This window comes from Pteropus alecto, unplaced genomic scaffold (genome assembly GCF_000325575.1).
Source record: "Pteropus alecto unplaced genomic scaffold, ASM32557v1 scaffold80, whole genome shotgun sequence".
In the NCBI taxonomy this organism is placed as follows: Eukaryota; Metazoa; Chordata; class Mammalia; order Chiroptera; family Pteropodidae; genus Pteropus; species Pteropus alecto.
Window position 1 is genome coordinate 2,976,634 of NW_006430460.1, and position 16,385 is coordinate 2,993,018.

A 16,385-nucleotide genomic window follows, 5' to 3' on the forward strand; every position below is an offset into this window, starting at 1 on the left:
GTCCGCTGGGCACGAAGCATCTGGCACCTCCATGCGATTTGCTTAGTTCGATACTGAGGTAGGAGCAGTGTGTATTACTACCTTTATTTCCAAAGTAGTTTAGATCCTTAATATATAAAAGAACCCTAAAACTGAACTGTGATGGAACATTTTGACTCTTAAATCCTTAAAACAAAAAGAGCCACTTAGCTTCATTTGGAATAAATGTGTGACGATAATTAGAATTTGTATAGTGCCGCATGGTTTATAAAGTACTTTATGCGGACCTTGTGGAGAGAGATTTTTTGATGACAAAGATGACTTAACTACTTCATATCTGTTTATTCCATGACCAAAACTGATTGTGTTTTTTCCCCATTGAAAAGTCAACATAGATTTAAGCGGTTGCTATTAAACACCTACAGATCTGCTGTCTAATTGGTGCATTTGTGGCCATCAAAGGGACCCTCACCGATCTTGTCAGATACTCAGCCTGATACTGTGACCTGTCAGTTCAAACCCGGAAGTCAGACACGTCCCTGCAGACACCAGTGGGTGGCACGTCTCCTCCTGCCGTGCGGTTGCCCAGCGGGTCCACACAGCACCGACGCTGTGACAGTGACCAGCCGCGCCCTGGAGGCACGCTGTCGAGCCGGGACCACCCTTGGCCTTCCTCATCTGTTATCCCCGTCTAGTTTTGGGGTCAGAGCATTTTACCCCTTGGGTTCAGAGCATTTTCTGGTGTGCCAGGAAGCATAACAGTGGTTTTAGATGAGAAATACTCAGTTTAGTAACATCTGTTTTTGAGCCCCATATGGAAAGGATACCTGTCAATAAAAACCACTGCCCCCTGGCTTCTCGGAGATGTGCGTCGCATGCAGACCTGTGTGCACCAGCCAAGGCAGCTGCTCGGTGGCCGCAGGTGATGCTTTAAGCCGGTTTCACACCCCGTGGGGTTGCAGCCTGCTTTTCCTGAAAACGAAGGCGTTGCCACTGAGTTTACTGGGGCTGTGCCAGACAACCCCTCATTTGTTTTGTTTTAGTTTGGTCTCTTTGTTTTTTTACAGAAGATTCCAGTAATGAAATAAACCTACATTTTTCTAAAAAAAAAAAAAACAGGCCAATGCATGGCCCCCAGCTCCAACCCAGAAGCCCTTTGAAAGGCATCAGCGAGCTAGGAAATCGGACCGTTTAGAAGTTCTAGCGTGCCGTGTATCCCTTTATAGAATCGGCTTTGTTAAGAATTCTTTTTAATAGATGAAATACAGGAAACCTTGCCTTGGATGCCCCTTCATCATCCAGTTTTACCTAAACATGAAAAGTATTTCTTATAAAGAGAGATTTTTTCTGTATCATTTAGGGTTTTTTTTTCCTCCCATTTTTACTTTAGTTTTTGCTTCCTGCTTGTTCCCAAATCCATGAGTTATAGACGTGTAAGTAGAATTTTTCTCCCTCCCTGAACAGCAGTGTTTTGACTGTAGCATCTCGGTGTTCGTTATATTAACGGGGGTGGGAGCGGGTAAGTGTTTTCCAGATCGAGTTTCCTACTTTGTCAATCCCTTAAATGTGTCCCTTAAAACGACAGAATTTTAAGTGAAGGCGGAAAGCACAGATTTTACCGGCTCACGTGGAGACAGCGATCTTACATTTTGGGGGAGCTGTTCTGCCCCTTTGCTTCTTGCATCGGGTGCTGGGATCAGCAGCACTAGACCTCTTCATGTCACCTTTTGTAGATGCACATTTCAAAGATACAGGAGGATGTCAGATTGGAGGACCTCGCTGGCAGTGCAGTGAGCAAATACAGGCCTTCGGGCCGATTTCTGAGGTGTAACTTATAAGCAAGTTTATTTAGGCCGCTTGCGTGAGTGTGTATTCACTTGGCAAGAGACGATAAAACAAGTTAAATTCAAGTCTGCCCGGGACTACACCTGTGCTAGAAAATGGACTGTCCGGACCACACATTCGGAAGGAAATGAAACAGCAGGGTGGGGCTGGAACCATGACAAACGGGCTGTGGTCGCCGTCACGCTAACGGGGTCTCGGTTTCTGTGTTTGTTGACAGTTCCCTCCACAGCTGCCATGATATCGTTCTACGCAGAAGCTACCTGGGGAGCTGGGGCTTCAGTATCGTTGGCGGATATGAAGAAAACCACACCAATCAGCCTTTCTTCATTAAAACCATCGTCTTGGGAACTCCGGCTTATTATGACGGAAGATTGAAGTGAGTCTCGTGTATTGACTGGTGTGATTCAGGTTTGTTGTGATGGACACGACCTAGACCGGGCTCAGCTCCAAATTCAGCCTGTCGTCTGTTCTTGCGAATAAAGTTTTATTGGAACGTGGCCACGCTCGCTCATTGCCATGTCATCCGAGGCTCCTTCTGAGCCGTAGTGGCAGAGCTGAGCCATGACAGAGCCCGCGTGATTCGCTAAGCCTAAAATCCTTATTTATCATGTGGCCCTTTGCAGGAAGACTTGGCCAGCCTTGACCTAGACCGAAGCGTCACCTTTGCCACCTTGCCACTCCTAGCTGCGTTTGGCTAATCTGATGACAGAACTGACATGGAGCCATCAGATCGGAGTCACTGTGAAGTGATCACTAGCTCAGAGCAGTGTTCACACCACCCAGTCCTGTCGTTAGATGGCTGTGCATTCTTTCTGTTTTTCTCACAGAACTGACGTCTGCCCAGCATTACATGTATGCAGGCTCCACGTGGGGGACTCAGTAAATACTCGATGAATGACTATGTGACAGTTTTCAGTGTGCCGCCACAGTGTGAAGTGCTCGCGATTGTGTTATTGAATTTTCTTAACCTATGAGGGTTTTTTTTGGTGGTGTTACTCCTGGTTTATAAACGAGATAACAGGCATAAAAAGGTTACGGAACTTGCTGCAGTCACATAGCTGAGGGTGGCTGACCGCCATGCAAACCCACGGCCATCCGGCTGCATCGCCCTCCCGGTCACACCTCTGCCAGTCGTCACTGCTGGGCAGAAAGACAGAGGTGTTACGTCAAGAGATTATACAAACAGAGAGAAAATGGGTGATTCTAAGTTCTTAGTGCCTAGTTCTTAAAACGTTAATGTTGACGTTTTACATAGAATGCCGCACAAATGGCAGGTTTATACTATAAACGATATTGTGAAAAGTCCATCAGGTTACGCTCCAAGTCAGTCCTAGATTCGTTTATAAGGTGGAAAGCATGATTTTACAAGGAAAGGGTAGGGGGAAATGAATGGACCGTTCTCTAGGCTCAATCACCCAACCAGTTTGGGTCTCAACGAATTGGCTTATAATTTGCATTTCACCTGTTTCCAAAAAGAAATGGAGGTGGCTAACAATAAAATAGCATATTCATATTATAAACTAAAAACCCCAAATCTTAAAAAACAGGAAGGTCTTCAGGTCCGTTATCCATTTGCGATAATTCTGTTTGGAGGACAGCAGGCCTCAGTAGCCGATGGAAGATGAGGTGTGCGTCTTATTCTCAATTTAACTGAAGCCTCAATTGTATCAGCTCTAAGAATGAAGAGAGAAATAACAGTCAAAATAATAAGCCACCCCCTCCAAATGCATTATTTGGTATTTTTAAAGGAGGCGGCAGATTTCTTCACCTAATTCTATTTTGCTTAAGCTGATGTGAAAATTATTCTGCTTGCCCTTGAAATCACCCATCAGTCACAGGAGAGGTTGGCACAGGGGTGTCCTCGATTGGCCGATAGAGGCTTAAAAAGTCACCCCGCTTGTTTCTCAGAGTTGATAATACACCCTAATCATGTTGACGGTCAAGTGAAACTGCGATTTTCATGCTAAACAAATCTCAGGATAACGTTTTAATGCATGCAAGCAGTGACAATCTGTTTCTGTTTCTGTTTCTGTCTGCCTGTCCCTGTCCAGGTGTGGGGACATGATCGTGGCGGTGAATGGCCTCTCGACGGTGGGCATGAGCCACTCCGCGCTCGTCCCCATGTTGAAGGAGCAAAGGAACAAAGTAACTCTGACCGTTATTTGCTGGCCTGGCAGCCTGGTGTAGATTTTGAAATTGGTTCGGAGTCAGCATCTTCCTTTTTTAGGTTCTGGAAAGAAAACCCTTTCGTGTTGTTGTGTTTCTGGTTGTTACGAGCTGCTGACACAGCTGGTATTTGCAGGGCCCAAAACCACTGGGTGTCCGTTCGTTGCCATTTAAGTGGTTTTCCTCCGATTAGCCACATTTCTCGGAGCTCGGACACAGTCTTCCACTAACCCCGTGAGTTCAGATTTTCAGAATGTGACTTGTCATAATGAACGAACTGTCCAAACTGTGACCCAGCCAGCTGGATTAGAGGACTTCCGGTGGCTGCGTTTTCACCCACTGAATCCTAAGATGCGTTACACACGCCCCAAGACGGGTACCAGTGAAAACAGCAGCCGTGGCATCTGCTGTCAGTGGCGCCACCAGCGCCGTGAATGGACACATTTTAAGTTTAGATGGTCACCCTTTCCCGTTCGTCATTGGTGCCAACATCTCACAACTTCGTGTAGTCTATAAGGTGATTTTTCTGGCTTATTTTATTTCTGCCGTAATCTCCCAGTACTCATAGATAATGAAGACGTAAGTCTGATACCACTAAAGAGATGTATACAAAATAACGTACCATTATTAGAACAGTAGAGAATAAAAGATAATGTGATCCAGAATTTGGGAGATAATTATAGGTTAGTGCTGGGGATGGTAAAGGCTGCATTTACTTGAATAGTCCAAAAGCATTAAAGATTCCTTTCCAAAGGAATGTTTTCTTATGTAGGAGAATTTCGAAGCAGTTTTTGCTAACAATCATTTTCTAGAGTTTATATTATCCTTCTATCAGCAAACTTGGCTGGAAATGTTTTTGTGATTTATTATGCAATTAAACTAGATGATAAAGGTAAAGCCATGTTGCTATTAAATACACACTCGTGTCGCAGCTAAGTAGGTGAAGGTAGACTTTTTTAATTCTGATCAGACTCTTGAGTATTTTAGAAACCCTTACTTTTCCCCATTATTTCTTTAATTATGAACTTAATGATTTCAAGACAAAGTCTGAGAAGTTCTGTGGGTTTTTTTGGGTTTTTTTTTGTTTTTTTTTAATCTGAAATAGTAGGTTTTAGATGTTAATATCTTTCAATTAGTTTTTGGTCACCAGACTATTTCATATTTTTGAAATGTTTTTTGAAAACTATGACCAGCCCATTTTGTTCCTCTTTTATTCAATATGGTTCTTCCTTTGGAAGAACGTATAAAGAAGCGACTGAGAGAAAAATACCCCCACCTTATTAATATTATGCATACTTGAAACACGGTTCGTTAGCAACCTAGTTCAGAATCTGAGCTAATTTACGAGTGACCTCTGTAACAGATGGTATTGATGATCAGAGAATGTACTTCAGAATACCACAGTATGTCATGAAGTGTGACCACTCATTTGCAAACTTAGCAATCGCATTGCTGGGGTTTAGTGTTCCTGTACCATGTCACTGATTATGCCAGTTTGATCATGATTTTTTCAAACAGATCTCTTTTGAATAAATAAGAAATGGCAACAGTAATTGTTACTAGCTTGTTCAACCCCTTAGCTGGACTGTTCCCGGGTACAGTGGCGGGGGTGGCGGCCCATCCAGTACATTGCTGTTATGACTGGCCATGAAGCACTTTGATACCGAAATGCTTTGATATTCTAATCAACACGGAACAAGTTTTTTTCCTGCTCCCCAAATAGAATTTTGTAACCAACTTTGCTATTTTATAAAACGTTTTGTAAGACTGCGTCATTTTGGTGGGAAGACCATCCATCAGCAAATATCTTAACTACTACTTTCTTATATATGAAATACTTTCGTTGAATCCAGTGGTATAATGAGTATTTTGAAAGAAGAAATTTTTTTCATTATTATTTTTATCATGGGAATCTTGAAATCTGCTTCAGTTAATTCAGTGTTATTACAAAAGACTTTATAGCTTTTGGTCAGGATGATATTTGGTGATGGCAACTTGTTCATAATTTATTGTTATTGTTGAAATATTTGAATTTTGTCATTTGACGCTTAAATGGTGAAATATCTCGATTTGTTCTGTGCCTTCGGTTTAAATTATTTCAGGATTTTCAGATATGTTGACACAGTGGCGCGGCGATCATTGCAGATGGGAATAAACGTCACCCTTTCTGTCAGGCGCCTTGCGGATGTCGACTCCGTGTGCGACCCTCACTTCCGTCGACGCAGATCCCGAGCGTGACAGCCCAGGGCCGCGGGTCCCCCTGCTCATCCCCACTCCCGCGGCAGGACGCGCACGACCCCTCCGCCCCAGGGCTGCCTGTCACCTCCGCAGTACCCTAGACGCGCGGCGGCCAAGTCCCCGAAGTGTCACTCGTGCTGCACGTCAAAACGGCGATGCCTGGGACACACTGGATTCCACGGAATAGAGTGTCAAAATTAGTCCCTCCTGTTTCTTGTCACTTTGTTTAAGGGTGGTTGCTGGGAGATTGTGAATGACACGCGGGGCCCCTCTCGTGTTTCTGGGGGACAGGGCGCAGGTGTCCTCACCCTTTCGCTGTCCCAGCACTTACCAGGCCAGGAGGCCCCGAGATGGTGGCTTCTACTTCGTTAGAGCTTTGATCATTCCCTGCATTTAAAATATATATATATATATAGTTAGTCAGGAGAAGGTTGTCTCCTGATTTCCTAGTAACTGAAGTTGTCACCACGGCCTCTGTGTCTGACCCCTACTTGGGTTTCCAGAGGATTCTGCAGTCCCGCTGAGTCCTGCAGGCTCCCACACCCGAGGCGCTGCCCCCGCGCGGGCTCACGGCATCCCCTCATCCCTCCCCTGCATGTCCCACGGCCACCTCGCCCCTCCTGCCTCCACTCCCCGCTCACCAGGGACTCGCCCGCCCTGTGCCCAACCTCCATCCTTTACGTTCCCATCTGCCATGGCTCTGACCGCTTTCTGCCTAACGCCTGGAATCTGTTCCTTTTTCTCGGGGTGAGACCGAGGTCACGGGACTTGGGAGCAAGATCGTCAAGGCAAAGAGCCCTTTTCCTCATGTCGCATGGCGTCTGTGTACCATCGACGCGATTTGCGACTGTCGATGTTGGCCTTGGTCCCTCAAGGCTTGGTTGGGTCTCCCCAAAGTAAAGCTCTTCTACCCGTCCCCCCCCCCGTCCCCCCACACACTGCACTCTGAACAGAAGTCGCTGTGCTGTCGGGTCTCCCCACACACTGCACTCTGAACAGAAGTCGCTGTGCACAGCCTGCAATTGTCAGTGGGGCGTCCGCTCTCCCTCCCTTTATATCCGGGCTGCTGGGAAGTGAGGGGGACCCCGGTGCCGCATAAGGGGGCCTCGTGGGGGAAGGGCAGGAAGGGAGCAGACTATCAGGAGCACATTTCTTTCTTTAAAAGCGGGTCTTCGTTGTCCCGCGTTCTCGCCAACATCTGGCTTTATCGGAGCGAAGGGGTCGAGGTGGCATCTCGCGTGGTTTCCATTCGCATTTCCTGAGCACCGGTGAATCCGGTGCCTCCTCACATGTTTACTGGCCATTCCAGGAGCTTCCGTGGTGACCACTCTCTAATAGGCTGTTCGCATTTCTCTTACTGATTTATAGGATGTTTTTTTACTCTGGATATCAGTACCGAGTGGGTGCAGATACCTCCTCACGGCCCGTGGCTTCTCTCTTCAGCTCTGTAAAAACGTGATGAACCGCAGTTCGTAATGATGTAGACAGATGCACAGACAGCGGATTCCGTTTTTATCTCCTTTTGAAACTTCTTCTGCTAAGCGTTGTCCACTTACCTCGTTGTGACGATTGTGCTTTTTCCTTCCATCTGACGTGTGCTTTCAACTTACTCTGCTCTCTGTGCGTGACTCTTGCTTCTACTGAATTCTAAGGCCCTTTCTGTTCGTGCGGTGGTTACTCGTGAGTTTTCCTCTGTGCACATTTGACATAAAGTCTTAGGCTGACCAGTCGTCCTCTTCGTCCTCCCTCTGTACCCTGTGGGGACCTGAGACCCCAGTCGCCCTGCAGTCTGACGCATTGGCTAGTATTACAGTTTCTTTATCTTTTTCTCCACTTAGTCATTATTACTATTATCATCGTTTTATGACCGTCGAGATTTGTTTAGAGTTAGTTTCTGAACTATGTCAAATACAGGTAGTTCTCTATGGGAACATCCCTCAAACAGCGTGTGGGAAACAGAAGGCCACAGAGGAACAAATAGCAACGTGGCGACCCGGGCAGTGTGGGAGCTGGCGTCGCCGTCCAGATATCGGCGAGATTCCGTAAAAGCGTGGGACGCGGCGACATCGTCACCGTCTTGCTGCCCGCTTCTCAGCCGTTTGGGGTCACTAAAGCGACTTCTTATTTTCCAGGGCTCCATTTCTCAAACTCGGTTGCTATTCTTTGTGGTTCCCCCAATACGTGAAGCTGTGGGCAGAAACACGGTGGGTCAAAATTACATTCGGCGGCCACCAACCCGAGTGTCAGCTGCTCGGGGCACGACGCCGAGTTCCTCCCGACTCGAGCTCCCACGCTACGGTAGTTACTCAGACTTAACTACCTTAGAATCTGAGTGTTTACAGTAGACGTTAACTTGGCACCTTCCACAAAGAATAGGTATCTTACATTAACATATTGACAGACGGAGTGCGGGATACTTAAGTGTCCCATCTTCGAGTCGCCCGAAGCACTGTGAGAACACCCAGACACGTCCAGCCGACGTGTTTCTCCCCCAGGTCACCATTTAAGTGAGAATTTGTTTCGCGCTGTGTGTGTGCACGATGCGTCGATGGGCTCTGAACCACTCTGTAACACCTAACTTTATCTTTCATAATCCAGACCGTCTTCCATTTGGCCACATTTGGCGATAAACCCGTATGGATTATACGGGCCTCGCAAGCCGCTGTCCGGTCGCTGGCCAGGAATTCATAGCTGAGCTTTCTCTCTTTAAGTCTCTTCTCTGCCTGCTGAAGGCAGGGCTTCAACTCCTCAGGGTCCTTATTCAAAAGCTCTTTTGCCATTTCACAGTGCAAATCTATTCCATTTAACTGTGCAACCAATTAATTTCTATGGCAACACAAGAGCTCTTTAGAAGTAAAGTCCTACGTGGAAGCGCAGTGCCTACTGGCTGTGAAGTGCCTGAGGTCAGAGATGCTGAATCGTAATCACGCGCGGGAGTAAAGGACCAGCCCCGGGAGGCCTGCCGGCCCCTTGCACGTGGCGGAGCGTGTGCCTCCCACGCGGAGGTGGCGGCCGCAGCCCTGGCGGCTGCATGCCGGCCACTTAAAGTCGTCCATCCAGGCTCCGTTCGCTCGCCCGCAAGTGACGCTTTGAAGCTGGGCTGTTCCGCAAACCTGCGTCTGTCATGGCCTTGTGTGCTCGATCGTTTTCAGTTTCAAGGTGAACCCAGCACAGCCCACCCTGGGGTTGCCCACGGGCTGACCGCCCGGTCAAGAAGTCACGTTAGAAAGACCTCTCTCGCCTGGCCTCTGGTGGATGAGGTTCTGAGGATGCAGGCAGCTGCCAAAAATCGTTTTTCTTTACTTTGCCTGGATTTTATTAAAAAGCCTTTTCTCCCCCAAACTCTAGAATCAACCCAAGAAGGTTTTGGGTCCTGGGCTGTGCCGAGTCACAGAGCTGTGACTGTGACCCTCTCCCACCAGCCGACACCCAAGGCAGCGACGCCCCAGAACAGCCATGCACATTTGCCTGTTCCGTTCTTCGTTGGAGTCAGGCCCTTGCCTGGCCTGTCACCGTCGTGGGACCCCAGCCCGTGCTGAGGTAGGCGGGCGCCTGTGGGGGCTGGCGAGCGCTCACAGCAGCGAAGCTTGCCCTGTGGGTAATGCATAAACATTTAAGGAAAATGAGTATTTGTCTCCTCTCCTAAGTCGTTCCAAAGGACACGCTGTCCTTGTCCCAGCCCAGTCCCCACACCCTGCTAGTCTCCCCCGTGGGCCGGAACCCACAGAACCCATGCTTCCGGTATAGGAGCCACGGCTGCGACATCTCATCTACACCTCGCTTCGCTGCAGGCTTTTCCACGGATGGGTAAGTCTCACTGTGATTGCTTTTTTAGTATAACTTGTCCCTGTCTCTCTCCTCAGCTGGAGTTTGGAAACTGAGAGGAAAACTCTCTCTCCACCTATTACTTTTGATATTTTAAATGAATGTTGGGCAAGCACAGTGCACAAAACACTTCCTGATTAATCTTCGCCTCTCACCCAGCAAATATGTTTTTAGCATCTACGACGTGCCAGGCACTGTTCTGGGGGCTGAGTCCATCGGTCACCAAGACTGAGTTGTCGGCTGTCTCCGAGCCCATATTCCAAAGAGGGGAATAACAAACAATAAAATAAATAATATAATTTTAGACGGCGAGAAACACTGTGAAGAATATAAAGCCAATATGACGCCTGTCTCCTTGCTGGTTGAACCGTGTGAGATGCGGTCGGGGAGGGCTTCTCTAAGGAGGCATCAGAGGCCGAATCCAGGGTCGCTGTCACCTGCCGGATTGTGCAGGATTGTTGAATGGCCATCGGAAGCTTTCGGCCCATTCGGCGGTGATCATGTTCAGGCTGTGCCAGCGCGACAGGCTCCGGGCTCATTGCACTGTGACTGCGGAACCAGCTCCAACTGGCCCTATCCCGTTTCTTACAAAATACTCAGTTGTTTTTCAGAGACAACGGAACAAAACAGCACAAAGCATACGCATAGGAGGAAATGTTGCAAATTACGCCCAGAACCAAAGCTTCTTCCCCTGCCCCCCGCCACACGCGCGCACACACGCGCACACACGTGCACACGCGCACACGTAACCGAAGGACCGGGCCTCCGCCAGACCCTACATGCAAGCACACCTTCAGGTCTGCTGTCCAGGAAGGCCTGGTGCTGAAACCCCAGATCCAGGAGACAGTTTTGAGCGCTGACGCCTGTCTCCTTGCTGGTTGACTTCGCAATAAAGCTGCTTCCTTTTCTCGAAAGTCAGTGCCATGCTGTTGGCTTCCGTGCACATCGAGCTGGGGAATGGCACGCTAGCTGGACTCCTGTCCTTTGTCCTTCTTCTCGGTAGCAAAAACACTGGCAGATGCCGGCACACACACGACACTGTTTTAGAGGGAGGTCAGCTGGGCGGCACGGCAGATAGAGACAGACAGGTCTAGATCCGCTCCTGCCACTTACTAGCCTGAGAGACCTGGGGCAGTTGATTGAGCCTGTCTGATCCTCAGCGTCCTTACCCGTAAAGTAAGAATAGTAATACCTCGCTAGGTAGTTGCCGGTTTTAGGAACTGTGCAGATGAAGTGGGTGACACATGGCACTAAGCGGGTGACAGCTGTACTTACGGGTGCACACACCGTCCGCACCTCCTCATGCCTGGGAATTACCAAGGGTCACGCGGTGGGTGCGTCGTCTGCTTTTCACGTCCCTCTGGACGCCACACTTCTGTTCACTCTCAACAGCGTGCGTGTTCTCCTCAACACGACGCGCTAATGAGCAGGTTCTACCACGCACCTTAATCATGTAAGCGAGTCACCTGCCCCAGACGTGGCCCTAAACTCTTGCAGCCCATCAAGCCTTGTCAGCCCGTCCAAACCCGGCCCAAACGCCAGCCGCAGCAAGGCGTTCCAGCGCCGCTGACCCAGAGTCTCCCCTGCATGGCTGTGAGCTCCTCCAAGGTCCGAGTTTGCAGCCGCCCACACACCTAACGGCGCCGGGATGTGGCGTTTGTGCAAAACGCGAGCTGGTTTAAATTCAACAGTGTCAGAAGCTGCGGAGAAGCTGAGGGTGAGAATTGAGACATGGTCTCTGGCTTATGACCTCGATGACTCTTGAGAGAAGAGCTCGCACAGCGAGGTGGAGCTGGGAAGACCCCAGCCAAAGGGTTAAGGAGGGGAAGCTGAGGTGTCCTCAGGATGCTGTTGCAAGAACTTGGGTAGAATGTGCTTGTATTTGGGGATGAAATGACGTGGTTCCTGGAATCGGCTTTCGAACCCTCCAGCAAACCAAAAGAAAAGCTGGGATAAGGAAATACAGGGGAATAAGGGAATGTTTGGAATCTCCCATTATAGAGAGAGCACAATAGCAGCCAATCAACAAAAGAAGTTTGGATGCGAGAAAAAAAGAAGCCGTCGTCATCCAGAGCCCAAGACTTTGAAATCGGTACAATGCGTCTGTACAAGAAACACAAGAAGGTGACTTATTTATTTTCGCTGCTTTGGCTTCGTTTCCAGGCAGATTTGCTCATTTTTATCTTCTCCACGTGCTCAAGAAGCACAACCGACAAACGTGTGACATCATAACCCCCACGTTTGTCTAATAACATTCAACGCCATGAACGGTTTCGCTGCCACGCTTTTCGCATTCATTACAGATTTTCCATTTGATTCTCATAGTAACTTGACGAGGTCCGTTTGGCATAGATTATTCCCATTGGATCAGTGAAGAAAATGGAGGTTAAGCGACTTGTTTGCACATAACTGGCAAATGGGAAAACACCCCAGGAACCTGAACCCCCACCCCCCGCTTCCTTCCCCATCGCCAGACCCCACCTGGTCACACTGCACATCCTGAAAACACGGGAAGGAAGGCTCTCTGCGTCTTCCCAGGTGTCCCCATGACGGCCGCTTCGCCACAGGAAACATTCACTCAACGAACATGAAAATGAGTAGGACGCCCCTGTCATGTGGGACGTTTACGGTGTAAGTAGCCAAGTCAGATGAAAATAAATATTATCATCGTGCTCTGCCAGACCTTTGGGGAGGTCAGGAGGTCAAGTTCTACTGAGTAGGGACTTTGCAGGTTGCAGACTGTGCTGAACCTGTTCTGACTTACTCTTTCCTTGACTTTGAACAAGATCGGCGTTCTTGGGTCGTAGTGTCGCCAGCTCATTTCGGCTCATCCTTTCTGCCTGAGCTATTTACTTTCCAGTTTTCCATTTTAATTTCTAAATGGAGGTCTTCTCAGGTCCTGCTCTTGGCTCGCACGGTGCGTGTCGTAGCAGAGATTCCCAGGATTCAGACTGCGCACGCGGAGAACTTGACATCGAAACTCAGTAAAAGCTTTGGAGAACTCCAGAAATGCGACCTGAGAAAAACGTCTTTGGTTGCCATGGTTCATTGACATTACAGCTACTAAGAGCTATGGAAAGTCGATTATATGCCAAGCGGTGTTCATATGTGTTTATCCATTGGCTCCTCATGAGCTCCCCAAAACTACATACCGCAATTATCCAAGTCTCCGAGGCACAGAGAGCTTAGCTCCCAGGGCTTGGACCCCACTGTGCTGCATTCTGTCCCTGTTCACGCCCAGGCCAGCCAGACCCCTGGCCAGACCCCCGGCCAGACCCCCGGCCAGACCTCCCATCCCTTTGATTGCATGAGCTCTGACGGGGCGTCAGAGGTTTACATTCTAACCCGCCTTTGCCTTTGCCTTCCTGCCTGACATTGGCCTCCTTTTTGTCACAATTCTCCCGTCACCGCCGATGCGGCTGGGCAGTGGGTGCTCCAGGGAGCCAGCCGCTGAAGCGGAACCAGGCCCCCTGCCCCCCGCCCCCGGGACAGTTCCTGCCATCCGGACAGAGTTTGCGATCCGCCCCATGCTCGTTTGTTCCTTGCTGCTTCATGATATGAACAATAGTCAAAGCACAGCTGTTTGCACATGATCCTGCAGATGAAATTTCCTCTTTTTAAGAAGTAAATATGAGAAAAGGCTTCTTAGAAACACCCTGTATCGTGGACGAAACGCCCGATCTGCAAATGCAGGCCGGTGGCCCTGCCCTCGCCTGTGAGGTCGGGTCACACTGGCCTGGGGCCCGCAGGCCTCTTCGAGGACACTGGATTCTGGGGCAAGACGCAGGCTTACCCCACCAGCAGCAGGGGGACCCCTGCTCGGCCTGTCACGTAAACACGTGGCCAGGGGCAGAATCAGAATCGTCTTTGTCACTGCCGTACCCACAGGGCTTTGCACAGGGTGGGTGTCCGAGGGGGTGACAGACGCGGTCCGGTCTAAATGAAAACCCCCGGAGCCCCCAGCCTGCCTCCCCCGCTGTCCCCGCCCGGCCCCGCGTCCTGCCCCGTCCGCTTCACCTTCTCGCTGCCACTGGGCTGAAACCTGCACCGCTTTTAACCACACTTCTCCGTATCTTTCTTTCTCGTTCCCACAGCTCTTCTCTGTTGCATTTGGCTGGGTTTTCGAGGTGTTCGTGGCTGAATTTCAAGTGTCTGACTGTTGTCACACACCAGGGAGCGGGTGCCCTGGTTCCAGAGGGCTGGCGTTCATTCCCATTCTTCTCATTCTTCTCTATGATTCCTGCGCCCCAGCTCCCCGCCCCGCCCCGCCGGCAGGGCAGTCTCCCCTCAGTGCTCGGCTTACAGCCCCCACCCCACCAAAGGGCGTCTCACGTCCTGAGCTTCGGTGCGGGCCTCTCCCAGGTTCCATTTTATTTTTATTGTCCCGCACTGTCTCCTGCATGGTGGCCTTGCCTTGGCAGAAGTACTGCGGGCTCCGGGCTTTGCTGTTTCTTTTGATCCCCCAAGGTAATGCCACAGAGAAGGTACCAAGTCAACACCCGCCCTTTGCGGGAGATGTGCCAGCTGAAAACAGCGTGTGGTCCAGGTCCCCGTAGACGGCATGGGACCTCCCCACCCCTCCCTACTCTCCTCCCATCAGCCCCCTTGTCTTTCCATCTTGTGCTAAGTCGAGGGGACAGTAACGATGACCTCATCCCTTATTTTCACATGTGTCCCGCTTGGCTTCATGCCTCTTCCCAGACCATCTGTTTCCAGAACAGCCTTCTTGTTCCAAGAGGTCCAGAGATCCTGTTCCTCGCTTGCCCCAGGCGGGCGCCCGAGATTCTTCCCACCAAGAATACAAAAAAGGAACGAAGGCAAGCCAGGGGGACCTTCTCAAGGGCTGCCAGCACCTGGGGTGTGGGGAGGGCCAGGCAGGTATGCCCCTGGGGGAATCTCAGAAATGACACAAACTGCCGTTCATCAGGCAGGTCCTTCAGACTTTTAAGAGCATGTACCCCCTCAGTAAAGAATTACAGTGGTACTTGGCTGTCACAGACAAATAAGATACTCCTCCGAGACTGGTCCATCCCATGGGAAAAGTGTATTGTTGGCCAGACCACATACGCATTTCTGTGACCGTCTACCAATCATACAAACTCTGCTGTTAAAACTGAGCTGGCAAATTTTCACCTTCTCTGATGTCAGTCCGTTTTTGCATGCAAATCAAAAGGCTTCACAATTTTACATTTTGGACAAGTGGTTCTGACACATTGTAAGGCAATTTGGTAGGTTCTCGTATAATGGGAAAATTCTGTTTCAACTTCGTGTGCGTGAGTTTTTATAGGCTGCAACTATCAGCCTAACTCTTTTGACAACGAAAATGGCATAACAATAAGAAACATTCCATGTTCAAAACACTCTCCCAATAACATACATTCTTTCTAGGGAAAAACAACAATTATTTTCTCGCTTATCGTTAAAGCATCTTTTTCTTGAAATGATGGGCTCGTCGGCTCTTCTAAAATACGTGCCAGTGGCCTAAGACTGTCAGATGTGATCAGACCCTCACTGTCCCTTCCTTGTGGCGTGGATGGCGAGGGTCCCTCCGAGCAGCAGCAGAGGCCTCGGCCCAGCCATTATCTCTGTGTTCATTGATGCTTTCATTACTGAGATTGTCAATCAGCCATTTCTTTGCAGTGATCTTTTTTAAAGCCCCCTCTTTATTTTTTCAAGGTTTAATTTAGTTAACGCTAAATAATAAAATCCGTAGACACATACAAACTACAATAAGTCACATGTTGGAAACAAATGGAGATGTGGGGGTTTCCTCCGACACTCCCCATCCCCCCCACCCCTGTTTAATGACTTATCTCACCTACCACATAATGGGTAACTTTGACATTCAGAGTGATCGAGGGTGCCAGCACCAGTCTGTTTTTAAACTATTTGTAGAGTTTTCTTTTTTTAGTTTTTAGGAAAAAATTAATAGAATTCTAATATTTCTTCCCTCCACCCAAAGGCACAGCTGAGGATAGTCCTCCAGGGACCACGTGGGAGCAAGGAGTGCAGGGTGTGTGTGTGTGTGCGTGCGTGTTTGCTTCACTATCTCCCGAGCCCCTCGGTGGTAAAACTGTCCCCTCCTAAGGCGACAGCCATGGCCCTGGTGGACCTGGTAAATTGCACGTCTGACCACGTCGCTCTCCAGCTCTCAAACCGCTGCGGTTCCTCATGGCCTCTGAATAAAGTCCAGATTTGTTAGCCCGACTCACATGTACAGAGGATCCATCCCCCACCGGCCCCAACCTCCAGCCCCGCCCGGGACTTGTCCCTGTTCCTGCCGCATCTGCGCCCTCTGCCTCCCTCCCCCCCCCGGACCTCTCTCTCATTCT

At 49.3% G+C, this 16,385-nt stretch overlaps 1 protein-coding gene across 4 annotated transcripts in view; it reads left to right on the forward strand.

Moving 5' to 3' along the window:
* The window catches only part of LNX2 (ligand of numb-protein X 2), a 54,120-nt gene extending 47,957 nt beyond the window's left edge, over positions 1 to 6,163 (forward strand). For all 4 annotated transcript variants that reach the window (XM_015590354.2, XM_006904806.3, XM_025046941.1 and 1 more), the window contains exons 9-10: positions 2,042 to 2,200; positions 3,876 to 6,163. In XM_015590354.2, the coding sequence (XP_015445840.1) occupies positions 2,042 to 2,200; positions 3,876 to 4,011 (295 nt within the window). In that variant the 3' untranslated portion in view covers positions 4,012 to 6,163. The remainder of the gene's footprint in view (positions 1 to 2,041; positions 2,201 to 3,875) is intronic.
* Positions 6,164 to 16,385: the final 10,222 nt, after the last annotated feature.